This window comes from Colletotrichum fructicola (assembly GCF_000319635.2).
Source record: "Colletotrichum fructicola Nara gc5 chromosome Unknown KSG_Nara_v1_contig01, whole genome shotgun sequence".
NCBI lineage: Eukaryota > Fungi > Ascomycota > Sordariomycetes > Glomerellales > Glomerellaceae > Colletotrichum > Colletotrichum fructicola.
This window is the reverse complement of record NW_027094051.1, coordinates 1,704,930-1,726,947: the sequence shown is the minus strand read 5'-3', so window position 1 is coordinate 1,726,947 and position 22,018 is coordinate 1,704,930. Positions and strand designations below refer to the sequence as shown.

General features: G+C 49.7%; 8 protein-coding genes across 8 annotated transcripts; 5 read left to right on the top strand and 3 right to left on the bottom strand.

The window, feature by feature from the left end:
- Positions 1-52: 52 nt before the first annotated feature.
- On the bottom strand, positions 53-1,590 carry CGGC5_v000501 (NADH-ubiquinone oxidoreductase 49 kDa subunit; the record flags this gene model as incomplete). The annotated part of the gene is made up of 3 exons (XM_032032392.1): positions 53-69; positions 123-864; positions 925-1,590. The coding sequence occupies 3 exons, from the start codon at positions 1,588-1,590 to the stop codon at positions 53-55; spliced, it is 1,425 nt and encodes a 474-aa protein (XP_031888579.1).
- Positions 1,591-2,140: 550 nt separating this feature from the next.
- Positions 2,141-3,029, top strand: LCL3 (putative endonuclease LCL3; the record flags this gene model as incomplete). Its single annotated transcript, XM_032032393.1, has 2 exons — positions 2,141-2,503; positions 2,559-3,029. 2 exons carry the CDS (start codon positions 2,141-2,143, stop codon positions 3,027-3,029), a joined length of 834 nt encoding a protein of 277 aa, XP_031888582.1.
- A 522-nt stretch (positions 3,030-3,551) lies between these two features.
- nak1 (Serine/threonine-protein kinase nak1) lies at positions 3,552-6,185 on the top strand (the record flags this gene model as incomplete). The annotated part of the gene is made up of 1 exon (XM_032032394.1): positions 3,552-6,185. One exon carries the CDS (start codon positions 3,552-3,554, stop codon positions 6,183-6,185), a length of 2,634 nt encoding a protein of 877 aa, XP_031888581.1.
- Positions 6,186-6,447: 262 nt separating this feature from the next.
- tel2 (DNA replication checkpoint protein tel2) lies at positions 6,448-9,464 on the bottom strand (the record flags this gene model as incomplete). The annotated part of the gene is made up of 2 exons (XM_032032395.1): positions 6,448-8,573; positions 8,636-9,464. 2 exons carry the CDS (start codon positions 9,462-9,464, stop codon positions 6,448-6,450), a joined length of 2,955 nt encoding a protein of 984 aa, XP_031888498.1.
- A 390-nt stretch (positions 9,465-9,854) lies between these two features.
- Positions 9,855-11,534, top strand: uba3 (NEDD8-activating enzyme E1 catalytic subunit; the record flags this gene model as incomplete). The annotated part of the gene is made up of 5 exons (XM_032032396.1): positions 9,855-10,039; positions 10,107-10,208; positions 10,266-10,271; positions 10,330-10,409; positions 10,462-11,534. The coding sequence occupies 5 exons, from the start codon at positions 9,855-9,857 to the stop codon at positions 11,532-11,534; spliced, it is 1,446 nt and encodes a 481-aa protein (XP_031888576.1).
- Positions 11,535-11,770: 236 nt separating this feature from the next.
- Positions 11,771-12,944, bottom strand: rpc40 (DNA-directed RNA polymerases I and III subunit RPAC1; the record flags this gene model as incomplete). The annotated part of the gene is made up of 2 exons (XM_032032397.1): positions 11,771-12,841; positions 12,900-12,944. The coding sequence occupies 2 exons, from the start codon at positions 12,942-12,944 to the stop codon at positions 11,771-11,773; spliced, it is 1,116 nt and encodes a 371-aa protein (XP_031888578.1).
- A 1,751-nt stretch (positions 12,945-14,695) lies between these two features.
- On the top strand, positions 14,696-16,765 carry CGGC5_v000495 (uncharacterized protein; the record flags this gene model as incomplete). The annotated part of the gene is made up of 1 exon (XM_032032398.1): positions 14,696-16,765. The coding sequence occupies one exon, from the start codon at positions 14,696-14,698 to the stop codon at positions 16,763-16,765; it is 2,070 nt and encodes a 689-aa protein (XP_031888577.1).
- A 4,601-nt stretch (positions 16,766-21,366) lies between these two features.
- Positions 21,367-21,858, top strand: CGGC5_v000494 (uncharacterized protein; the record flags this gene model as incomplete). Its single annotated transcript, XM_032032399.1, has 1 exon — positions 21,367-21,858. The coding sequence occupies one exon, from the start codon at positions 21,367-21,369 to the stop codon at positions 21,856-21,858; it is 492 nt and encodes a 163-aa protein (XP_031888584.1).
- Positions 21,859-22,018: the final 160 nt, after the last annotated feature.

Genomic DNA, 22,018 nt, shown 5'->3' with positions numbered 1-22,018 from the left:
AAAAGGAAGAAGATTCCTGACGGTCGTTTTGATTTCCCTCCTCTGAAGCACTCTACCGATCAACCTCACCTGAATTGACGTTAGTTATGCGGGTCGAAACTTGAGAAAGTGGGAAAACTTACCGAACACCAAATCCATCGTACCGATAACCGCCACAGCGTCAGCAAGCATGTGACCCTTGCAAACGTGATCAAAGCCACCCAAGTGGGCAAAACCAGGGGCTCTGATGTGGACACGGTAGGGCCTCTCGCTACCGTCACTGACGACGTAGACACCCATCTCACCCTTGGGGGCCTCGATGGCAGAGTATGTCTCACCAGGGGGAACTGTGTAACCCTTGGTGTAGAGGAGGAAGTGGTGGATGAGAGCCTCCATGTTCTCCTTCATGGCAGAGCGGGGCGGGGGAGAGATCTTGTAGTCCTCGCAGCGAATGGGGCCGGCAGGCATCTTGTTCAAACACTGGTGGATGATACGCAGGGATTGTCTGAACTCCTCCATACGGCAGAGATATCTGTCGTAGCAGTCGCCACGGACACCGACGGGAACATCAAACTCAACCTGGTCATAAGCATCATAAGGCTGGCTCTTGCGGATATCCCAAGGAACACCGGAACCACGGAGCATGACACCAGTGAAAGACAGGTTCAGAGCCTCGGCGGCAGAGATCACACCAACACCCTGGAGACGCTGGATCCAAATACGGTTGTCTGTAAGCATCTCTTCGGTCTCGTCGATACGGTCGCCGAACTGAGTGGCCCACTGGTAGATGTCGTCAAGAAGACCCACGGGGATATCCTGGTGGACACCTCCGGGACGGACGTAGGCGGCGTGGAGACGAGCACCGGAGACACGCTCATAGAATTCCTGGCAACCGGGTCAGCCGGAGTTTTCCCACATTCCTTCAGAACTAAATATCCGACTTACCATGAGCTTCTCACGCTCCTCGAAACCCCACAAGAAGGGCGTCAGAGCACCAACGTCCATGGCATGCGACAAAACGGACATCAAGTGGTTCAGGATACGGGTGATCTCGCCGAACAGGGTGCGAATCCACTTCGCGCGGTCGGGGATCTCAACGTTCAGGAGCTTCTCAACAGCCAGGGCGAAACATTGCTCGTTCGTCATCATGGAAACGTAGTCGAGACGGTCGAAGTAGGGAAGGGCCTGAGTGTATGTCTTGTACTCGCAGAGCTTCTCGGTACCTCGGTGGAGGAGGCCAACGTGGGGGTCGGCTCTGACGATTTCTTCGCCGTTGATCTCGAGAATCAGACGCAACACACCGTGAGCGGCGGGATGCTGGGGACCGAAGTTGACAGTGTAGTGGCGGATCTTGCGGTCCTCCACGCCTTCCTCGGTAACCTTGGTGTGGCCATCGGTGCCCACTGGCCGGGTAATGCTGTAAGGGTCGGCGGCGGGAGAGAAGTCGGAGGCGACGGGCGTGAGCCTCGTTCCTTGGTATTCGGTGGAGGCATCGGCGTATCGGCGGCGGTAGGTCGTCGAGAAAGGGCGAACGGCGTTGAACGAGGAAGCTGCCGGGCGCAGACATAACCTCTTGGCGCTGTGGCCGGCGAGTCGGTAGAGGCCTGCCATGGTGGATGTAGAGTGGAGAGACGGCTTCAAAAGAGGTCGACGAGATGCGTGCCCCCAATTGAGCCTCCTTTATTATGCCAATGGCTGGGTGCCGGCTGCGTTGGATGGAGGGGATTCGCCTTCGAATTGAAGTGTGAGTGTCATGTCGGAAAGCTCAGAAACCAGTAATTGCCTCGCGCTGATTGGTTTGGCGGGCCGCAGCCCTTCCGCGGACAGTGTGGCACGGTGCAAGTAAACGGTCCAGCGGAAAGCTACAAGGATGCGACCTTTAATTGAGAGCTCTCCAACAAACGCACCTGAGCTGCAGCCGCTGCAAAAAAGAGGTAAGGAAACTTTTTCATCGTCAAAAAACCACTACAAGTCCTTGTCGACGTCGCTCTAACTTTTCAGATGGATGGATGAGCAAAACTCGCTTTTTTGTTTCACTTAATCGCAAATGGCTCATCTCAGTTATCTTTCCAGATCTGGCTGACAAGAAGCCCCAGACCGCTTTTCGCACTCCGTCGGTGAGAAGAGCAGGCCCGAACTCCTCTGAGAGGAGTCACCGAAAATGCTATGGCCTTTCGGGTCAGGGAAACCTGAGCCTCCCAAAGAGAAAAAGTCCATCTTTTGGAATGACCTCCTCCCGCAGCCAGACCCTCCACTGCACGCCGCGAGAGAGTGGGCGCCCGTCTTCCTGACCGCTGTTGGGTCGCTGGCCGTATTCACTTTTTATAACTCACGCCTGCGGCGATATCCCACAACCGGGCATATCTCACCAGACCTCTTCAGGAAACGGACACTGTTCGGCCGGGTCACGAGTGTCGGTGATGGAGATAACTTCCACATGTACCATACCCCAGGCGGGAGGCTCGCTCTGTGGGGTTCACTGAGGAGAGTTCCCACCACCAAAGCCAAGCTCAAGGGGAAGACGGTGAGAGTTGTTCTTACACATTTGAGGTGCACAACCACTAACAAGCGTCGTTCAGATACCTGTGCGATTGGCTGGGATTGATGCTCCTGAGGGCGCTCACTTTGGTAAGCCTGGACAACCTGGTGCTCCAGAAGCTCTCAAATGGCTCAACGACTACATCTTGAACCGACGCATCTGGGCAAGGATCCACAAACGCGACCAATACGACCGCGTCGTTGCGACTGTCTTCGTGAGACCGTTCCTTTTCAAAAAGGACGTCGGGTTGGAGATGCTGAAGCGAGGCCTGGCAACGACTTACGAGGCAAAGTCCGGAGTGGAATGGGGAGGTTTTGAACAAAAGTACAAAGCCGCTGAAGCCAAGGCCAAGGAACAGAAGCTAGGCATTTGGGCTGGCAAGGCTAGCGACTTTGAAAGTCCCAGGGATTACAAGACGAGAATCAACGAGGCGGGAGAGAAGGTCGTGGAGGAGGTGAAGCCGGATGAGAAGAAAAAGAAAGAGGAGAAGAAGACCTGGTGGTTCTTTTGAGACGAGGGCTGCGGGTACGGCTTCTGCATGAGACATGACTGTTTATGAGCCGATTCATTTTCGACATGCACATACGACAATCACCAGCAGCGAGCATATACGGTACCTATCATAGGACATGAGATGCCAGGGTAACCCTTCATGAGAATACATGCGTTATGAGCAACGGTGAAATCGACTGGGATCTGTGAGGGTGAATGAGTTGGCAATCGCCTAGTTGCATATAGCTGATTTGTCAATACGGCTGCATGATTGGCTGGCAATTTCCCGGGCCGCTTGCTGGCTCCTACCCCTTGCACTGTACCATACGCCTGCCCCTGTGTTTGACCCGAACTTCAGAGGTGTCGGACGCCTCAGTGGCCAACCTCCTCCCAATCCTCACCAAGCGACTTCAACGTTGAACGTCGGAGTGTTTCACGTGTTTCTTCAGGCCCTTTTCCGACAATTATATTTGCTTCGACTGCTGTTCTCTCATACACACCGTATCTCCTAATCGTCGCTGGCGGCGACCCTTCGCCCAAGATGTCGCTACAGGTCAGGGGTCCCGACTTCTCGGTGACCAAGCAGAAAGCTCTCGAAGACGCAAAGAAGATGCAGTCCGCAGTTGATGAGGAGGTGGCCAAGGCAGGCCAGGACAAGCCACCTTATCTTCTCAACGAGCTCATCGGCAAAGGAAGTTTTGGTCGAGTCTACAAAGCAACCGACATTAATACGAGTATGCTCGTTGCGGTCAAGATCATCGACATCGAAGAGAGTGACACCGTCAATCCCAAGCTCGCCGACACCTTCAAGGAATTTTTGGCCGAAGTCAACGCCCTGAAGCTTCTCAGTGACAGTGGCGCCAAGAACATCAATCATGTCATCGACGCGCTTCCCGTCGGCCAGTCAATGTGGATGATCACCGAGTATTGTGCTGGAGGAAGTGTCGCGACGCTCATGAAGCCGACGGCCCCGGGTGGACTTCAAGAGAAGTGGATCGTTCCCATTCTCAGGGAGGTTGCAGAGGCTGTCTTCTGGGTTCACCGGCAAGGAATTATTCACCGAGACATCAAGTGCGCCAACGTCCTGGTCACCGAGGCTGGCGGCGTTCAGCTTTGTGACTTTGGAGTTGCTGGTGTCATCGAGACCAAGTTTGACAAGCGATCTACGTTCATTGGCACGCCTCACTGGATGGCTCCTGAGCTCTTTGATCAGTCAACATCCTACGGTACGGAGGTAGACATTTGGGCATTTGGCTCCATGGTGTATGAGATTGCCTCAGGTCTGCCGCCGAACGTTATGGCAGGAATCGACGTCTATCAGCTCGGAAACTACATCAAGGCCCATACGCCTCGATTGGAGGGTGATCAGTACTCCGATCAACTCAAGGATCTCGTAAGCTATTGTTTACGGGAAGACCCTTCGAAGCGGCCAACGATCGAAGATGTCCAAAAGCATCCCTACATCGCCAACACCGCACAGAAGTATCCTGCCTCGTCACTGGCTCTGCTGGTCAGAGGTTTCAAGTTGTGGGAGTCCCAGGGTGGCAGTCGAAAGTCCCTATTCGCACCTGGAGGTGCGCAAAATGTCTGGGACACAGACGACTCAGACTTTTCATCCACAGCGATGGCGAATGACGAATGGAACTTCAGCACGACCATGGCTTTCGATCAACAGGTGTTTCAAAACACAGATGTCCAGGCGGTCTACGATGTGTATGGCTCAAACGTAGATTTTGATCCCGGATTTCTGGATGAAATGTCAAGGAACAAGCCGAAGGGTGGTCGCAGAAGGCCACCTCCTCAAGCGCTTGCCGCGATGAAGGCTCCTCTCGAAAAAGTCTTTGACCCCAATACGATTTCCAACTACGAAGATAATTCCCGGGCTTACTATGGCCGGCCTGTCCCTCCGCCGGCTTCCGATCTCCCTCTCCGAGACGATTCCCTTCAGTCGATGACAGTAAGAGAGTCTCTCATCGACCTCGATGCTTCGCTGAATGGTAGCAACCTCGCCAACTTTGTGGACATGAATACCATCAGAGCTGGTGCACCACGTGTGTCTGTCGACTACCACATGGGAGACGAACCAGATTTCAACAAGCCACCTCTGAGCGACCCAGCCGATCTGAACCCCAACAGAAGGACGCAGGACTGGAAGTTCCCATCAATGGCGCCGCCAGCCTCGGCGAACCCTGAAATGTCCAGGTTTCCTTTTAACGAGGATCGCTCAGGACCCAACTCCGCCTCCAGACCTCAAATGTTCCACCATCAGACCGACCCTGTCCCCGCCCCTAACTATGGAGGTGACTTGACGGTCCCACGGTCGAACTCTCAGATGAACAACAGAGAATCCACCGGGAGCTTGATTGATTTGGACGATCTCATGGTTCCGCAAAGCAACCAGAACAACCGCATATCAACCGGCAGTCTAATTGACCTCGACATGGGCCTCGCAGACCCCACGCCAGAGCTCACCCGTCCGTCCACGGCCAACTCAGACGTTGCTTCAGTAAGTGGTTCAGAGATGGGCCTCGCCAATCCCTTCGATCTCGAGCGCCACGCGTCTCTGTATGTCCCAACGTCCAACAGAGAACCTTCTATCTACGTGCCTGCGGGAGACCGCGAGCCTTCTATCTACGTTCCTGCAGGAGATCGCGAGCCATCGCTCTACATTCCTACATCAGACCGCGAGCCGTCCATCTATGTTCCAGCAACAAACCGAGAACCGTCAATCTATGTGTCCGATGATTCCGATTTCGCAAGGAGCATCCCTAAAGATGATGACCTCGGCCTGGTCGACCTCAACCTAGCCGAGCCCAGCGGCACCGTTCGCCCTGCCAACGGCCAGGCCGGGCTGCGACTCAATACCCACCAGTCGTTCAACAGCGCGGACTACTCAGATCCTGAGTTCCTGACACCTCAGCAAGCCGCGCAGCCTGTTTTCCCTGGTATCCCACGCTCGACGAACCGCGGATCAGTGCCACTGCCACTGCCGCCTCCTCCGGCACCGCCATCGGTCGAGGTTATGCAGGGTTCAGCCAGCGCCGACGCTGTGAAGGAGGAATTGCGGAGGATGGCGATGAGTTTGGGTGAACACTTGAGTCACGCGAACCAGTACCTGTCTACACTGCCTGTGCGCAAGGGTGGCAGACAGGACTTGATGGGAGAGATGGCATAGCGCATCGGTTTGCCAGCAATCATTACAGTATACGAATATTCGATGCCAGAGGCTGGTAACCTACCACAGGGAGGGCATACAGGCGTTTACGGAAATGATGTAAAATAGCGGAGGCGTATTGCTATTTTGTTGGATGGTTCATATTACTACGGGTCCTCACCTCTGTTTTTAATGTAAAAGTCACAGCCACGGCCACATATAGTTAGTAAGAATAACAGTCACTCCTTTGGACAATTTCTCTCCGATTCACGTAAACTCTATCCTACTGGAATCCAATCATGTCGCCCAATAGTAGGGCGCGATACTTTTCCGTTGCCTCTTGCAGCTTGATGAGTACCGCAGCGGCAAGCATCTTGACATCGTTCTCCTCCCCGCCATCCTCTCCGCGGGTATTGTTGAAGATGCCACTAACCCACTCCTGGGTCTCGACAACCTCGCGCGGGTGCGCCTCGCAAAGTCGCCGCATGTCCGTTGCCTCGTTGACTTCCAACATAGCAGCCAGCGCAATCAGTAGCGCGTGTGTACCCGGGACGTCCCCTGAAACATGAGCTCGCACACCGAGCAGCAGATCCCACAGTTCGGCCGTCATCTGAGGGAGCGCGAGTGTCGCTGGACCCGCCGAGTGGATGAGCACGGCGAGCGTCTTGAGGTAGAGCGAGAGCAGATGGGACTGGATGAAGACGCCTGAGCGAGCGGAGTGGGAGCGCAGGGCATGCTGGAAGCGTGCGGTCAGAGGGAAGAAGAAGGATGTGCTGAGCACCGAGGCGGTTGTGTTGGGAATGGACCGGATGCCGGTCTTCTTCTTGGACGTCTTATTTTGGAGGCGAGAGGTGAAGGTGGAGAGTTTCAGGGCGTCGGGGCCGGTTGTTGCATCTGCTGCGTTGGCTGCTATGGGAGCCATGAAGGCCGAAGTTAGGGAGTTGGCGATGGTGTCGAGAGCGTTGGAGGGAAGAGCCTTGAGGGTTGACGAGGGGAGCTTTTTGGATGTTGACTGGTCGAGGTAGAGTGCCTCCATCTTCTCCGGGAGGCGTTTGGAGGGAAAGGATGCCGCGGCGGCGTATTCTGAGGCATCGAAGCCGGCGAGCTCACGGGCGCTAAGGCCGAGCACGATGAGAACTGAGGCGCGCTGGGAGACGGAGTAGTCGCCATCAAAGAACGTCTTTGCAAACCACTGTCCCATCTTTTGCGGTTGAGCTACCACGACAGCCATCATACCTTGCAAGCGGAGGTCCCAGAAATTCTCAATCTCGAACTTGTCTTGCAGACCTACGAGCAGCGTGGCGAGTTCTTCGGCGTGGTCGGTCACTTCTGTTCCAAAGTTGGCTTTGCGCCGGATCAAGGTAGGAGCTGTTGTCAAGGCGAGCTTCTGCTTGTCGTAGTTGTCTGTATCGCGGAGATAGGAGAGCAGGTCGCGGACGTAAACAGGAGCCTTGGGTTTGTCGCGGCGCACAAGAGTCGGGTCCTCGTCTGAGTCTTCTGGGTCAGAGTCAGGTTTGGCATAGCGAACAAGATCTTCGTCTTCGCTTTCCGAGTCTGACACTTCTTGGATGATAAACTTTGAGGGCGCGGCAGGTTGCTTCTTCGGCTTCGGAGCTGGCTTTGGTCGAGATGGTTTGGGTGCCGGTGGCTGTCTCTTCTCTTCTGCTGAGGGCTTGGTGATGAGGACGTCGATGGGGCCGACCTGATCTGTTACCTTGACTAGATCTTTGTAGAGCTTGGCTTCGTTGGTCTCCATCTCCTCCATCTTGAAATCCAATTTTTTGTCGCTTCCATCAATCAGACTCGAGAGTGCCTCGCCTACCGCCAGGCCTAGAAATCTGGCTTTCTCTTGAGAGGCGCCAATTCTGTTGGAGACAGTATTAAGGTAGGCGGCAGACCGCATGATCATTTTGAGTTTCAGGGGCGAGAGCCTGTTGACGTATCCGGCACTGAGAAGCAGGACCTGGGCGTGGGCCTGCTGCTGCAGAATTGGAGAGTGCTTGATGTAGAGCTGGTCTCCAAATTGGTTGATGCTCTTTTCGAGAACTAGGTTGATGCACTCTTTATCTTGGGCCAAAGCAGCCAAAACCGCACGTCTGATCCCAATGCCTTCTCCGAGACCAGCGCCGGTAGAGCTTGTGAGCCATGAAACAAGATGAGTTTTCCGACTCTCCCCGTTTGCGATCAACCTGTCAACAACACCCGCAGCTGCAGAGATGATTTGGCTCGGCTCTGCGGTCTCTTCATCATCTAGCTTGTTAAGGAAGACTTCAGACAAGTGTTTCAGGACCGCGAAGATTGTTCGTTTCTGTTCCAGCTGGGAGAATTGACCGAACAGTTTGAAGAAAGCGTTGCGATTCTTTTCTGGACCAAGGAGCATATCCGTGATGAGCTGCCTCATCAATGCATCTGGCACAGGGTTAGTTGACTCGTCCCTCCCAACAGCAGAAAGCTGATAGCAATTGGCCTACCTGAATACCCTAGGCGCAGTGACCTTGCAAATACTTCGGCACAGAGCTTGATATCATCGGAAGAGATATCACATTTTGCCCAGTATGCAATGCTTCTTCCAAGCCACTTGCTGTATTGCAGTCCGTCGGCAACCCAGAGACTGTTCCTCGAAGCTCTGTCCGGGTTGGCGAGGACGTCTGCCTCAGCTGCAACTGACACAAGCCGCCCCCCAGCTATGAGTGCGGTGAACTCGTGAGCCATCGGGCGGCGCTGGGCCACGGTTCCTAGACCTGCGCTGCTTGCGTCCCAAAGCGCAGCGAGGCAATCATCCCTTTCTAGCACTGCGGAGCAGACTTCAATGAGGACGTTCAAGTTGATTGCTAGGTATGGCCTCTTCACATCTTTCGCACCAGCCTTTGACTCTTGGATCAAGGCTTTCAACCGGGTGATTGCTGCGTTGAGCCCGGTGACGTTTCTGAGGGATTTCAATAATAACTCCAGATCGGTTCCTTGACCAGCTCTCGAGGTAGAAGCCTCCTCTTTCAACAGAGGCCAGTAATTCGGGATTATTTCCGAAACTAGGCACTGGATTATCTGTGCGGCCTCCGGGTTTGGCTTTGAGATCTTGAAGCCCGACTTGGCGATACGCCCATGATCGAGAGACTGTAAGACAGATATGAGAGTGTCGTGGTCCGGTTGGCTCTTCAAGGTCTCCAAAGCAATCTCGACAGTGTCGATCTCGGTACTTTGAATGGCCGGCTTAGCCTTGGCAATCGTTTCTGACTCCTGGTGAGAAGGGTCGACAGGCCTGGCCTTGAGGTAGGTCGTGCTGACTGGGGTGAAGTCCATCGCCGTTGACTAGCCTTAGGTCGATTGCATGGTCCCAAGGGGAAAGTCGAGAAAAGGTTAATCTTGAGCTTGTTTTCTTGGTTCGTCCAGATCTTTTAGCAAACTTTGTTGGCTATCGGCATTTGTAATCCCCGATCTAGTTCTGCAAGCGCTTAATTTTTATAAGTAGAAACACATCATTCTCGCTTCTGGTGGAAAATGCAGGCAGCACAGACGAAGGCAACGACGTTGCGAGAGCGTTCACAGCATTTCCACCCACCCCACCACCCTCGGCTTAGTGTAGCACTCCTAACCCCTGTAGCAACCCCACTAGAGCAATCGATAGACCTCCGATAACGCTTATCGTGCACGGCCGCAATCGTCCAGGCACTTTAGGCCGCCTATTTCATCATGTCGGCCCCTCCGTCTCCCGACAGCCAGCTTCAGCAGCTGGATCAAGACACCACACTCAAGCCCGTTCAGTCCCTCAACTCCAAGCTCGACCGGCTTCTCCTACCAGACATGGCTACCGAAGCCCCTATTGCGATAGCAAAAGGCTCAATGCCGGCCAGCACCGTGAACGAAGAGAAGAGATGGTAGATACAAACCGAGCTTGTCATCGCGAATCGCCTGTTTCGTTTGCTGATGCCTGCATGATTCCAGGACATATCTCGACAACATTCGAAAGAACCCCGGCCCGTTCAGCGACCCAGATGTCGCCGGAACACCAGAGGCCTTCGAGCAGTTTGACAAGATGAAAGTATTGTAAGCAAAGGAAACGCACTCCGACATCATTGCCAGTCGCTAACATGGGGTCAACAGGGTTATGTACGTGTCTCGTCACTTGCCACGAAACCTCTGACACCTCCGACTAACGAGTTCCCAGTGGTGCCGGCGGTTTGGGTTGTGAAATACTGAAGAACTTGGCAATGTCCAAGTTCAAAGACATCCACGTCATTGATATGGGTAAGCGCAACCGACATCAATGGCAGCGCCCATGCTGACTGAAGCGTACCAGACACTATCGATATCTCGAACCTCAACCGACAATTCCTCTTCCGCCAGTCCGATGTGGGCAAGTCAAAATCCGAATGCGCAGCGCAGTTCGTCATGCGCCGTGTGAAGGGCGTCACAATCACCGCCCATAACTGCCGCATCCAGGACTTCGACGCCGACTTCTACAAGCAATTCCAGCTTGTCATCTGTGGCCTGGACAGTATTGAAGCACGAAGATGGATCAACGCCATGTTGGTATCAATAGCTGAAGCGGGCGAGGATGCCGACTGTCTGATTCCCTTGATCGATGGCGGTACAGAGGGTTTCAAGGGTCAGGCTCGCGTGGTCATCCCCTCAATGACCTCCTGTATCGAGTGTCAGTTGGATATGCATGCCCCTAGAGTCGCTGTTCCTCTCTGCACCATCGCCTCAATCCCTCGTCAGCCTGAGCACTGTATCGAGTGGGCGCATGTTATCGCATGGGATCAGGAGAAGCCGTTCCCCCAGCTCGACAAGGATGACCCTGCACACGTCTCGTGGTTGTACCAAAAGGCACTTGCGCGTGCAGAGGAGTTCAAGATCTCAGGCGTCACCTACGCCCTCACCCAAGGCGTGATCAAGAACATCATCCCGGCTATCGCCTCCACGAACGCCATCATTGCTGCGTCATGCTGCAACGAGGCCTTCAAGCTTGCAAGCTCTGCGGCACCGACGCTTGGCATGGAGGAGAACTACATGATGTACTCTGGTAACGACAGTGTCTACACTTACACCTTCAGACATGAAAAGAAGGACGACTGCCCCGTCTGCGGACAGCAATCACGCCCACTGGAGGTTGATCCCAACAGCACCCTCCAAGAGCTTGTGGACTCGTTCGCAACCCGGCCGGAGGCTCAGCTGAAGAAGCCGTCCCTTCGAGGCGAGGGCAAGACGCTATACATGCAATTCCCGCCTAGCTTGGAGAAAAAGACAAGGCCGAATCTTGAGAAGACCATCAAGGAGCTGGGACTGGAGGACGGGCAAAACGTGATTGTCACTGACCCGGCGTTCCCACTCGAGTTCAACTTCTACCTGCGGTTCAGGGGAACTGCATAATCACCAAACCCCCACAAAAGTATCGAGGGACAATAATGAAGGCATGATATGTCCAAGACGGACGAAGCGCGGCGCTATGTGCCATAAAACAGGAGTTGATTATTTCAGGTGAAATATCAAGAGAATAAAATAAACGCATTGCCATGAATTAACTTTTTTCTTTCCATTGCCAGCCAGCCGTTGAAAAACCAGAAACCACGGGATATCTATAGGTATGGTACATGTGCAGTGAAGCTTCATCTAACCATGTTGATGACCTGCTGCTCGAGACGAATACACCTCGTCTTGAACTGCTTAACTGACTCCAAAAACAATTGATCGCTGTCCCACTGCCCGGTGCTCTCGATGGAGAAGATGAAGTGGTCGCGCACCCGGCCCAGCTTCACCTTGCCGTCGAACTCGGCATGGCGCAAGCACTCGCGACTGACGGTATCCTTCATGGCGTCCTTGACCACAGCCTTCTTCTCGCCCTCGTGTCCCTCGTACCCGCTGCCGGCAACCGCAGCCTCCTTCTTGGTGACCTTCTCGATGCCGATGACGCCCTTGGGGAAGCACTTAGCAAATTTCTCGGCGTCCTGGCCCAGAATCGGTCGTGTGATGGTGATGGTAGGCATGAGACGGTATGACGCGGTGGCGACGGGGGAGAACTTTGCGTGGTCGGCGCCGATGCCCTTGTGCATGTGCATGTCGAGCTCGATGCACTGGCCCGGCCTCAGCTTGGCGATGAGGATGTCCGGGTTGACGGGACGGATGGCGTCCTCGCCGGAGAAGAACTCGACCTGGCGGCCTGAGGGGACAAACTCAATATCCTTGGCGTAGACGCTCGCATGGTTGAAGGCAACGTTCGTGTCCTTCTCGTTGGGGCTGGCGTCTGGGTTGCGGGTGCACTCGATGCGTAGGCGCAGCTGGACGGTGTTGTAGTCGAAAGAGCCCTTGCCGCCATCCTCAGGCTTGCGGTACCACTTAAGGAAGTTGTGGATGCCCTCGGGGTTGCCGGTGAAGGGAATCAGGCCCAGGCGGTGGGCGAGGACCTCATCCTGGATAACGGAGGTGTTGTTCTCGATGTAGACGTTCTCGATAGCGACGGTCGGGATCTCGGCGATGAGGGTGCGACGGAAGGCGTTCGCGATGGAGGCGTCGACGCCGATCAGGGAGAATGACGCGTCGTGCTGGCTGTTGTGGTGGAACTGGATGCGAAAGTTCTCTGCGAACTTTTCGAGGTCCCAGGAGTGGTCTTCGCCCGGGTAGGTTCCCGGGTAGTCGGTCGAGGTCACATCGGTGACGGTCTCCTTATTGATACCGACTATCTGGAGAAGCAATGGGTTAGACGGGCCGACGACTGCATAGAACGGCTTGTTGACTTACCCTGCGCCGGTCCAGCTCGGCTTGACTGGGTGTGATGGGCGCCATGGTGTGGTTTGTCACTATGGCTGGAACAGCAAAAAGTTGCGATCGATAAGAAGGGAAATTTTTTGGAGGACCCCTCTATCAGCACCGAGAGTATGCGGCTTACGTACACACCCAGTGACATAGACTCACCCCCTTCTGGAAGGAAAAGTGGTCCCATAATTGGGGCCGGGGTCAACGACGAATCTCCAAATGCAGATGCGACGTCCTTGCACTTTTACGTCCTTCTGTCACCAAAACATTGTTATGATGAAGGTGAGATGTCTGTTCTCGATCAAGCCTCGATTCTGTGACTTGATCGAGGCAGACCAAGGGTGAGCATAAATCAACAGCACGCTCGACGATCCTCTGAGCGATGGATGACTGTAAATGTAGTCAACATTCAACGCAGACTGATCTCTTAGCAACACCATTGTATCTCTCCGGAGATTTGGTTCTGGGGGCAGGAGCATTTATTCCACCACTGAATCTAAGGCCCTTGCATCTGGATTGGGTAGCTTTTTTGAGTCTAAGGGTGCGATCCGTCTGGTCAGGCGTGAAAGGAGCGATCTTGCGAAGGGAAAACAAGAATTCAAACGAGGTTGGCATGAATGTCCCAAATTCTTTCCGTAAACGTACAATTCTTGTCAGGGACATTTTACAAGCAATGGATATTGACTTCCTGTGAAATACCAACTGTTCTAGCTGAAAAGCTGACGCGTGGGTGTGCTTTTTGAGTAGCCTTGACTTGAACACTATCACCAGCAGACACGGCCAAGTGGTCGTGGGAGTGGTTGAGGGCGAGAGGCGACGTTTCCCAGTTAATGTCTCCTTGAACTTAGTGATCGACCACCATCAGTTGATTCTCTGCAGCGCCACTGCTGGTGAATTGGTTTTTATTTTTTTTCTCTCGTTCTGTTGGCTGGACCCTGTGTTCTCATTTTCGCTGAATGCTCTTTGATTCTTCCCTCTTACATATTTTGGTATATTTGCAATTTAATCACAACACCCACTCCCAAACACCTCGTGGAAATCTCTCTGCTTCTGAGCGCTGCCCACCACCTTTTCAGCATCCTCTGCCGGGAAAATCACAGCAACCCAAGTTTGATACGCCTTGCCTTCGGTGGACGCACTGTCCTCATTTGGTGTGAAGATATTTTGGTTGGGACGGATCTCAGTCCACTAACGAAAGTGAGGATGAAAACCGCTGCGATATGCCTCGCTCCTCAGGCAGGCAGTCCAGGACCATTGCTCACCTGACTTTTCAAGAATTTTCAGCAAGTGAATCTTCATGGACTCAATACTAGTGAGCCTCCCTTCTCTCCTTTCTTTCCCTTTCCCCTTGTTAACAAGATATTCTAGGTGAACAAAGTCCCTTCATATGCACCCAAGTCCAGGAACATGCGAGGAAAAAATAACTGTTGTTCACAGCCTTGCCTTGTTATTCTGCTGCTCTTAGTGCTAGCACGCATTTGAAATTGTTGTGTGTCCACACCAATACTGGACGAGAAACCTCAACAGACCCGCATCGTCGCAGCAACCAGCCTCGCAGATGGCCCTTGACTCTGGTAGTCGGGCACTGAGAGGCTGCGCGTCTTGCCCGATGGAGCTCTTTCATCCCGAGAGCAAGACTCAGGTATGTTTCGAGAAATCAAAACAAAATATTTTGTTTCTGCTCCTTCCCAAAATCATCTAACAACGAGCAGCCTTCCTCATCACCAGCTGCGGCTGATCAACCTGCTGCCAATACACCGAAGCTCGCATTCTCAACAACAATGCCAATGCCGTACCAGAAATTTGGTACCAGACGCTTCCGGTCTGCGGACTCCTCCGACGAGATCCAGAGAAAGAGCCTTTTTGGTCTCTTCGGTGGCGATAAGGAGAACCCAGGAGCTGGAACTACGCCGGTTGCTTCCTCGTCGCAAGGAACATCGAATTCGACCGACATCTCAATGGCACCCTCTGAGCGACTCGACATGATGATTGCTCCCATCGATGGTTTTCAAGCCGAAAATGGCGCCCAGATTGATCAAAATGCGTCTCCAAATGGCGTCACCGATCAACTGGCTTCTGGCGACAAGAACACGCCTGAAATCGCTTCTCCGACGGCCAATAACTTCAGCCATATCACCAGCCTCACTGAGAACATCAACATTGCCAACGCCGATGCCAAGTCTGAGAATGGTGAAAGCTCTGAGCCTGACGATCACAGCTCGACCCAGATGAGCGAGAAAAAAGCCGGAAAGCTTCCAATCTACCGTCACAAGCGGACCGACACTGCAGTGAAGATCGTTGACAGAGAGTCGGCTGACGCTGTCCTGCTCCCATCCTCGACTTTCAGTCCCGTCAAGTCCATGCGTGACACCTTTTCGACACAGACTGAGGCAAATCCTACCCTTCTTCACTCGAGCCACCTTGGTGAGACTCTCGCCGCGAACAAGCCAGCCGAGAATACGGTGCTTCTGCCGTCCGTTTCTTACGCCGTCTCGCATCTTCCCCCTCGCGCTCTTCCCAAGATTCCCACAGAGAAGCAGAAGCCGGATGAGGTCCCTCCTCTCCCCTCTAGTTCATACGCCAGCCCCAGTTCCTCGCATGGCGTTCTCAAGACCTCTGGAGAGGATAAGAAGGCTACCGACAAGAAGGTCCACTTCAGTGAGGACGACGATGATGACGATGGATACAGTTCAGACAACTCTGACAAGACTGTGATTGCTGGCGAAAACGGAATGGTAGCGGCAGACAATTCGTCCCTGTCCCCTGACATTTGGAACGAGGAGTCGAAGCCCAAGATCTATCTGAAGAATGGCAAGCCGACATTGTTTCAGCCCACAGCTGAGCCCGACTACTACACCAATCCTCTCTGGTCTCGCCAGTACCCAGAGATTCTCTCCGACGACCCCAACGTCAACCCTTACGCCAAGGACTACGCGGACAGCCTCATATCTCAGGATGGCAGCGAGTCCTCCTTCACTGATGAGACCAGCGCGAATACTGCGTACAACACAGGCCCTCGTGTACATCTTCCGTACCCAGGTCGTGGCCACCAGGACATCCCCCCCGATCCTCCGGGATTCGTCTACCCGCCTCCTTACAAGAACAAAATCGTCATCATGGTGGGAGGCCGTCAGTTCGTCTCCAGCGCGAACGTCCTCGGACGAAGCCCCTGGTTCGCCCACCTTTTCTCCCTCCCCATCTCTCAGTGGTTTCGCGACGGCGCTTTCCACATTGACAACGACCCGGACCTCTTCAGCCACATAATCCGCTACCTCCGCACCGGACAATACCCCTTTTTCTGGTGCGAGCGCAACGGTTTCGACCACGCCATGTACGCCATGATCCTTCAGCAGGCGCGCTTCTATCTCCTCCCACAGCTGGAGGCCTGGATTATGAAGAAGAAGTACATGGACGTCGTGCATTCCGGGGTCAAGCACCGCAAGCTCACGATGCTTGAGTCCGAGGACTGGGTCCACACGGTGAAGCTCAAGCGTGGCGATGCTTTCGAGATTGTGGGCGTCACCTCTACGTCTGGTAAATCTGGTTTATGCCATGGATATTGTGGGGCTAGCCATTACGAGGAAGGTATGGATCAGGACGAACAAATGGATGAGCAGATGGACGAGCAGATGGACGAGCAGATGGACGAGCAGAACGGCGAGCAGAACGACGAGCAGAAGGCCAATCAGAAGAAGGGTGAGGAAGAGATTGAGCAGAAGGGCGAGGAGCAGGATATCGGCGACAAGTCGGAGGGCAAGGTCGAGGATCTCATTCATGTCTTCCTCACTGCAACGCGTAAGAAGGTCGATTTGGAGGCGCTGACCTGTGAGTACGATTGGCAATTTCCCTGAATCCGGTACCAGAGCTACGGGGCGATGAGTTTGTTGATGATTATGGTTCAATGGCAATGGGATGTTGAGCTCGGGGCGATGCTGGATGACCCCCCAAGAGCTGGCCAGGATGACCATTGTATATATAGTTTTGTTTGATAACAGAAAGGCGTAGGAAAGCTCTACACCTATAGGTAGTCAGGCCTCGAAATAGCCTCAGGATTCTCTTATAATGACTCTCTCTTGTCCGATATCCCTAGGAAGTAAAATCAAAGCAAGCTCTAAGAATTAGCCAATGCATTCAAGCCAGAATACGGGAAAGAGTGGTTGCTAAGGACGTCGTCACATGGCAGCCCAGAAAGGGATTGTCGCGACCTCCCGCCGAGTAGCTGAATATTAAGTAGAGTCGTTCCATGAGGCAGTATAACAGCTCAACCCTATCCAAATAGGAAGAGATGAAAGCTTTTTTTATAGACCCTGCCTGTATTGGGTATCGAACGAGCGCGATCTCCAGACATCGGGAGGCAGGCGGTCTGCGGTCGACGCGAGAAATAGTAATATAGGCAGGTGCGGCATGGGGTTGGTCCCTTCCATGGTAAGCCGAATAAGGCACCGCTGCTGCTGCTGCGAGCCTATATTAGTACCGAAGACCTTTTAGCTCTGATTTAGACTTCATCTTCTTCCCCTTTCAGAATCGCCTACTCCATTCTTCGTCAACAGTTTCCTCTCCAAAAAGGTATGCAAATAAGCCATATCGGGAAATTCTCTACGAGAACAAATTTGGCTAGCTAACGAACTTTGGAGACGTAGATGGCATGCCCCTTTGAGGTCCTGAGTCAATGCTCAGTTACATCTAACCACAATTTGCATCAATGCACCTCCCATTTGCCATCGTTCCATGCCAGTGTTGCTCTGTGATGAGCGACAATCTAACCAAGAACTGGCAGATAGCTGCCCGAAGATTCGTCTGTGATTGGCCCGCATGCTGCGCAGGCGACTTGACTTCATTCATCATTCAAAGAGGCTCGGAATGAGGGAATGGGGGCTCACCTTCCAACACGCCAGAAGATGCAGCTGCTGGAAGCTGACAACGTCCCTTGCAGAACTAGGACGGATACAAGATTACCGCACTTATTTGCGTTTGCCTTACCTAAAACCCCTAGTAGTGCGCGATTTATTACCACTCCATGCTACTTTTACCTATTTATACGTACTAACGCTAAAAAATATTAATTAATATAAATTATTATATAAATTAATTATTAATAGCTTTAGAAGAGCTTTTTTTACAAGAATTTATGTATTATTTTTCTTTTTATTCTTATAGAGTTAACTCCTCTTTAGTATATATATTAAAGCGCTATAAAAGGTTAAAACTATTATTAAGTATATTAATTTAAAGCTTATAATATTATGATTATCTATTTAGCTAATATTATTAGTAAATTAATATATATTATTATAAGATCTAGATATAAATTAACTATTAGTATTATTAATAAGTTTCTTTTTATTATATAATATTATAAGATTATATTTTATCTTTTAGTAGTAAAATACTTTAAATATATTAATACTAAAGATCTTATTACTAAACTTATTTAATAATATAAAGTATAACTAAGTGTAACAGGCTAGGTCTGTCACATGGGATGCTCTCGGCTATGTTCGGCACTGAGTAAGACATCAAGGGATAGGATATCAAGGGATAGGATATCAGGGTCGAAGATAAAAGGGCATGTAGATGTAGCTGAGATGAACAAGAAACCTTCCTTCCTCATCTGAGGATTCTCATTTGAGAAAGGAAGTACGAGTTGCAACATTGCTCCTACCAACCCTTTGCACTAAGTAAGTTTAATAAAATAAAAAGATAATTAATATAATAGTTATTAATAGTATTATTATAATTATTAAAGTAGTTACTTAACTTTTAATTTATACTTATAAAAAGCTTAAATTACTTAGTACATATCTTAAGTCTTTTTCTATTTTAACTTATTAGTCAATAATTAATTACGTTATTACTTCTATTAATATAATAGTTTTTTAATATTATTAAGCTTAATAAAAATAAGCTTAATAAAGTTATTATTTTAATATAAAATTTATAAAGTTATATTAAGTTATAAAAGTATTTTAATAAAGTTTTAAAGTAATATTATTCTAACTAAGAGGGTTATTTAAGTAGAACTTATATTAAATAGTATTAAAAATAATTATTAAAGCTTATAATGATAACTAGCTTATATAGACTAATATATATTAATTAAGTAGTTTTAATATAATAAGAGTAATAATCTTAACTTATAATAACTTATTCTTCTTTTTATTATTCTTAATAATATTATTAATTTATCCTTAATATTTAAATAGCTATAAGTTTTAGTTATTAAGCTTTTAGTAGTTCATATAAAATATCTCTTTAGAAAATATAATTTAATAATTTAAGCTAAAAAGAAAGGTAATTTAAATAAAGTTAAATATAAAAAAGTAATTATAATATTATAATAGAAGTTTTTAATTATATTATAAATAATATATTTAGCTTAGTTATTTATACTCTCTTATTTAATTTTCCTAACCTTAATATTTAGCTATATCTTAATATTATTCTTAGAAATCTTAATCTCTATATAAACTTAAAAGTTCTATAAGTAGTAATAATAATAATAATTATAATAGAAATAACTAGTAATAAGTATTTATCAAATAAGTTATTCTCTTTAATAATAAAATTAATTAGTAGCTTTATAGTAATCTTAATAATAGCTTTAATAATAGCCTTAATATTATTAACTTTTAGTTATTATAACTATCTCTTTAACTTTATTAATATTATTATTTATTATTTTTAATACTAATAAATTATACTATTTATTTATAAAGTTTATTTATAGCTAAATCTATCAAATAATAACTCTAATTATAAGTTTATATATATTACTATTAATATAAAACCTTCTTTTTTTTATATTTACTTTATTTTAAAAATTGAAATTATTATTACTCTTTTTAATTAAGTTTATTTTACTTCTCTTAAAGCTAATAAGGGATTTAGCTAATTTTTTTATAATTAGTTAGAAGCTCTTTATTATAGCTATTTTATTAAAAATAATATATTTTAGATTAGATTAAAGTTAATATAATATAAGCTTTCTCTTATAATCTTTTTCTTAGAGAATTAATATAAATAGAAAGGATTTTCTTATTATTAACTTTATTAGTAGAAATTCTGGGTTTAAAAAGATATTTCTATATCTATATACTACTATTAGTTTTAATAACTATATTAGGTATATAAGATTTAGATTATTATTACTTTATTTTAATATTATAAAATTATACTTATATTATACTCTAAATAGTATTAAAAAGCTTAAATTATATTAAAAAGTATGTTAATTAATATTAGTTAGTAGTATTATTATTAATAGTAAAAAGTAGCATAGAGGGGTAATAAATCGCGTACTAATAGGGGTTTCAGGTAAGGTAAACGCAAATGAGTGCGAATGACTCGGTGATAACACAAAACTGGCTGCACCGTTCCATTTTCCATTGCTAGCTTTCGAGCTCCGATATGAACCGGAGGGCCGGCAGTCTGGGGTGGCCACTCGACTCCATCAAACGACGTCGGTTCCGGGCGGTTATGCGGAGGCACTCTCGCACGGAAATCCCACAAGAGGAAACTCAGCGCCGACACTCCGTATCCGCATCCGCATCCGGGTCCGGGACGTCTGTCCCTCGGGCCTCTTTTGCTTCGGTGGGCATTGCGCAGCTCCGCCGACCTCAAGACCGACACACATGACATCCCGCTGCGTCAGCGCTTTGCCTCCGAGGCCGAGCCAAGCATAATTGCTTTCTTTCGTCATTATTCCGCGGAGAGAATGTGCCGGGTTGAAGTCGAATTAGACTTTCCCAATCGGAAGCGCTAGACACCCCAGGGGTTCCCAAAAGCGACAGGAGGCCAGTTCTCGATGGAAAGCTTGGTATTGTGCAATTGCCTGTAAACATGAAGAAAACCAACAAAGAAACCGAAGCAACTAGAAGCTTGGCCTTCAATAAGCTTGCTTCTGTCCAATTGACAATACCATCGTATGCAACCAACTGTCAAGCCCATCTTGAGCACTCTCGATGAGAGACTTGAGCATCCCCCCAGTGCCCAGGTACTTTGCCTTTGGTACATGCGGGGGGGAAACGTTTCTCCAATTTGACATTCCTTTAATTATGCCTTCAATCAGCAAGGTTAGGAAACCGAAGATCACTCAATCCACTCGCACGCGTATTCGGGTCCGTGGGCAGGAGTCGTCTGATACATCAAGTGTGTCACATGCAACTGACTCCCGCATAGAACGCATGCGGCCTCCAATGTGTATAAGGACGGGCCGAGTAATTTTCAATTTTACGCTTTCCTTTGTTCGAATCCAAGTTGTATTTAATTCAAGCCTCCTCACTTTGTCTCAACTGCACCTCTTTGTTAGCGGCGAGCGTATTCAAACCCACTCTAAATTTCGGCTTCATTGTTAGTCAGAGGCCAACCAACAATCAGCACATAAAAAGGATACACTGAGATCGTCAGACACTCTGCTCGGAACACCCGGAAAACAACTCTCGACTCAGCCGAAATGCTCAACACAACAGTTACTCTAACCCACGTTACCCCGGTCCCGGAGGGCACGTCAAACGAGGACGCGATCGCTCTCATCCACGACGCGGAGCACCACATCAAGTGCGATCCCAACATGAAGGATTACACCAAACGCACCCCCGAGATCCCGCCAACGGTGCCCCAGGACATTGAGCCCATTGCTGCGACGGAGTGCTACTCAGTCACCGACAGCGTGCCAACGCTGCTTCCCAAGGGTATCTGGGACAGGGATGCGGTCAGCGACTACGAATTCACGTTCACCAAGGACGGCAGCTTTGTGCGCACCAGCTGCCCACTCAGCGTCGTTTTGGAGACGCGCTGGACTGTCAGAGATGCTGAAGGCGGGGGAAGTGAGTTGGTTGAGGTTGTGGACATCAAGTGTTCCAGATTTTTGTCCAGCGTGGTGAAGGGGCAGTGCGACGTGAACTGGAAAGACTTTCACAAGAAGATCCTGGAGGGCAAGAAGTGATCCATCGAAGAGAAAAGAATTATTTGGTTGAGAGGAAAGATGTTGCGAACAAGACGAAGAGCCTGTAGATGGCAGACATGAGTGGTATGAATAGATTCATATTCAGAGCGCCTCATGATCAGAGACGCATGCTTTCGTCAAAATGCTTGCTTGCTTCCTT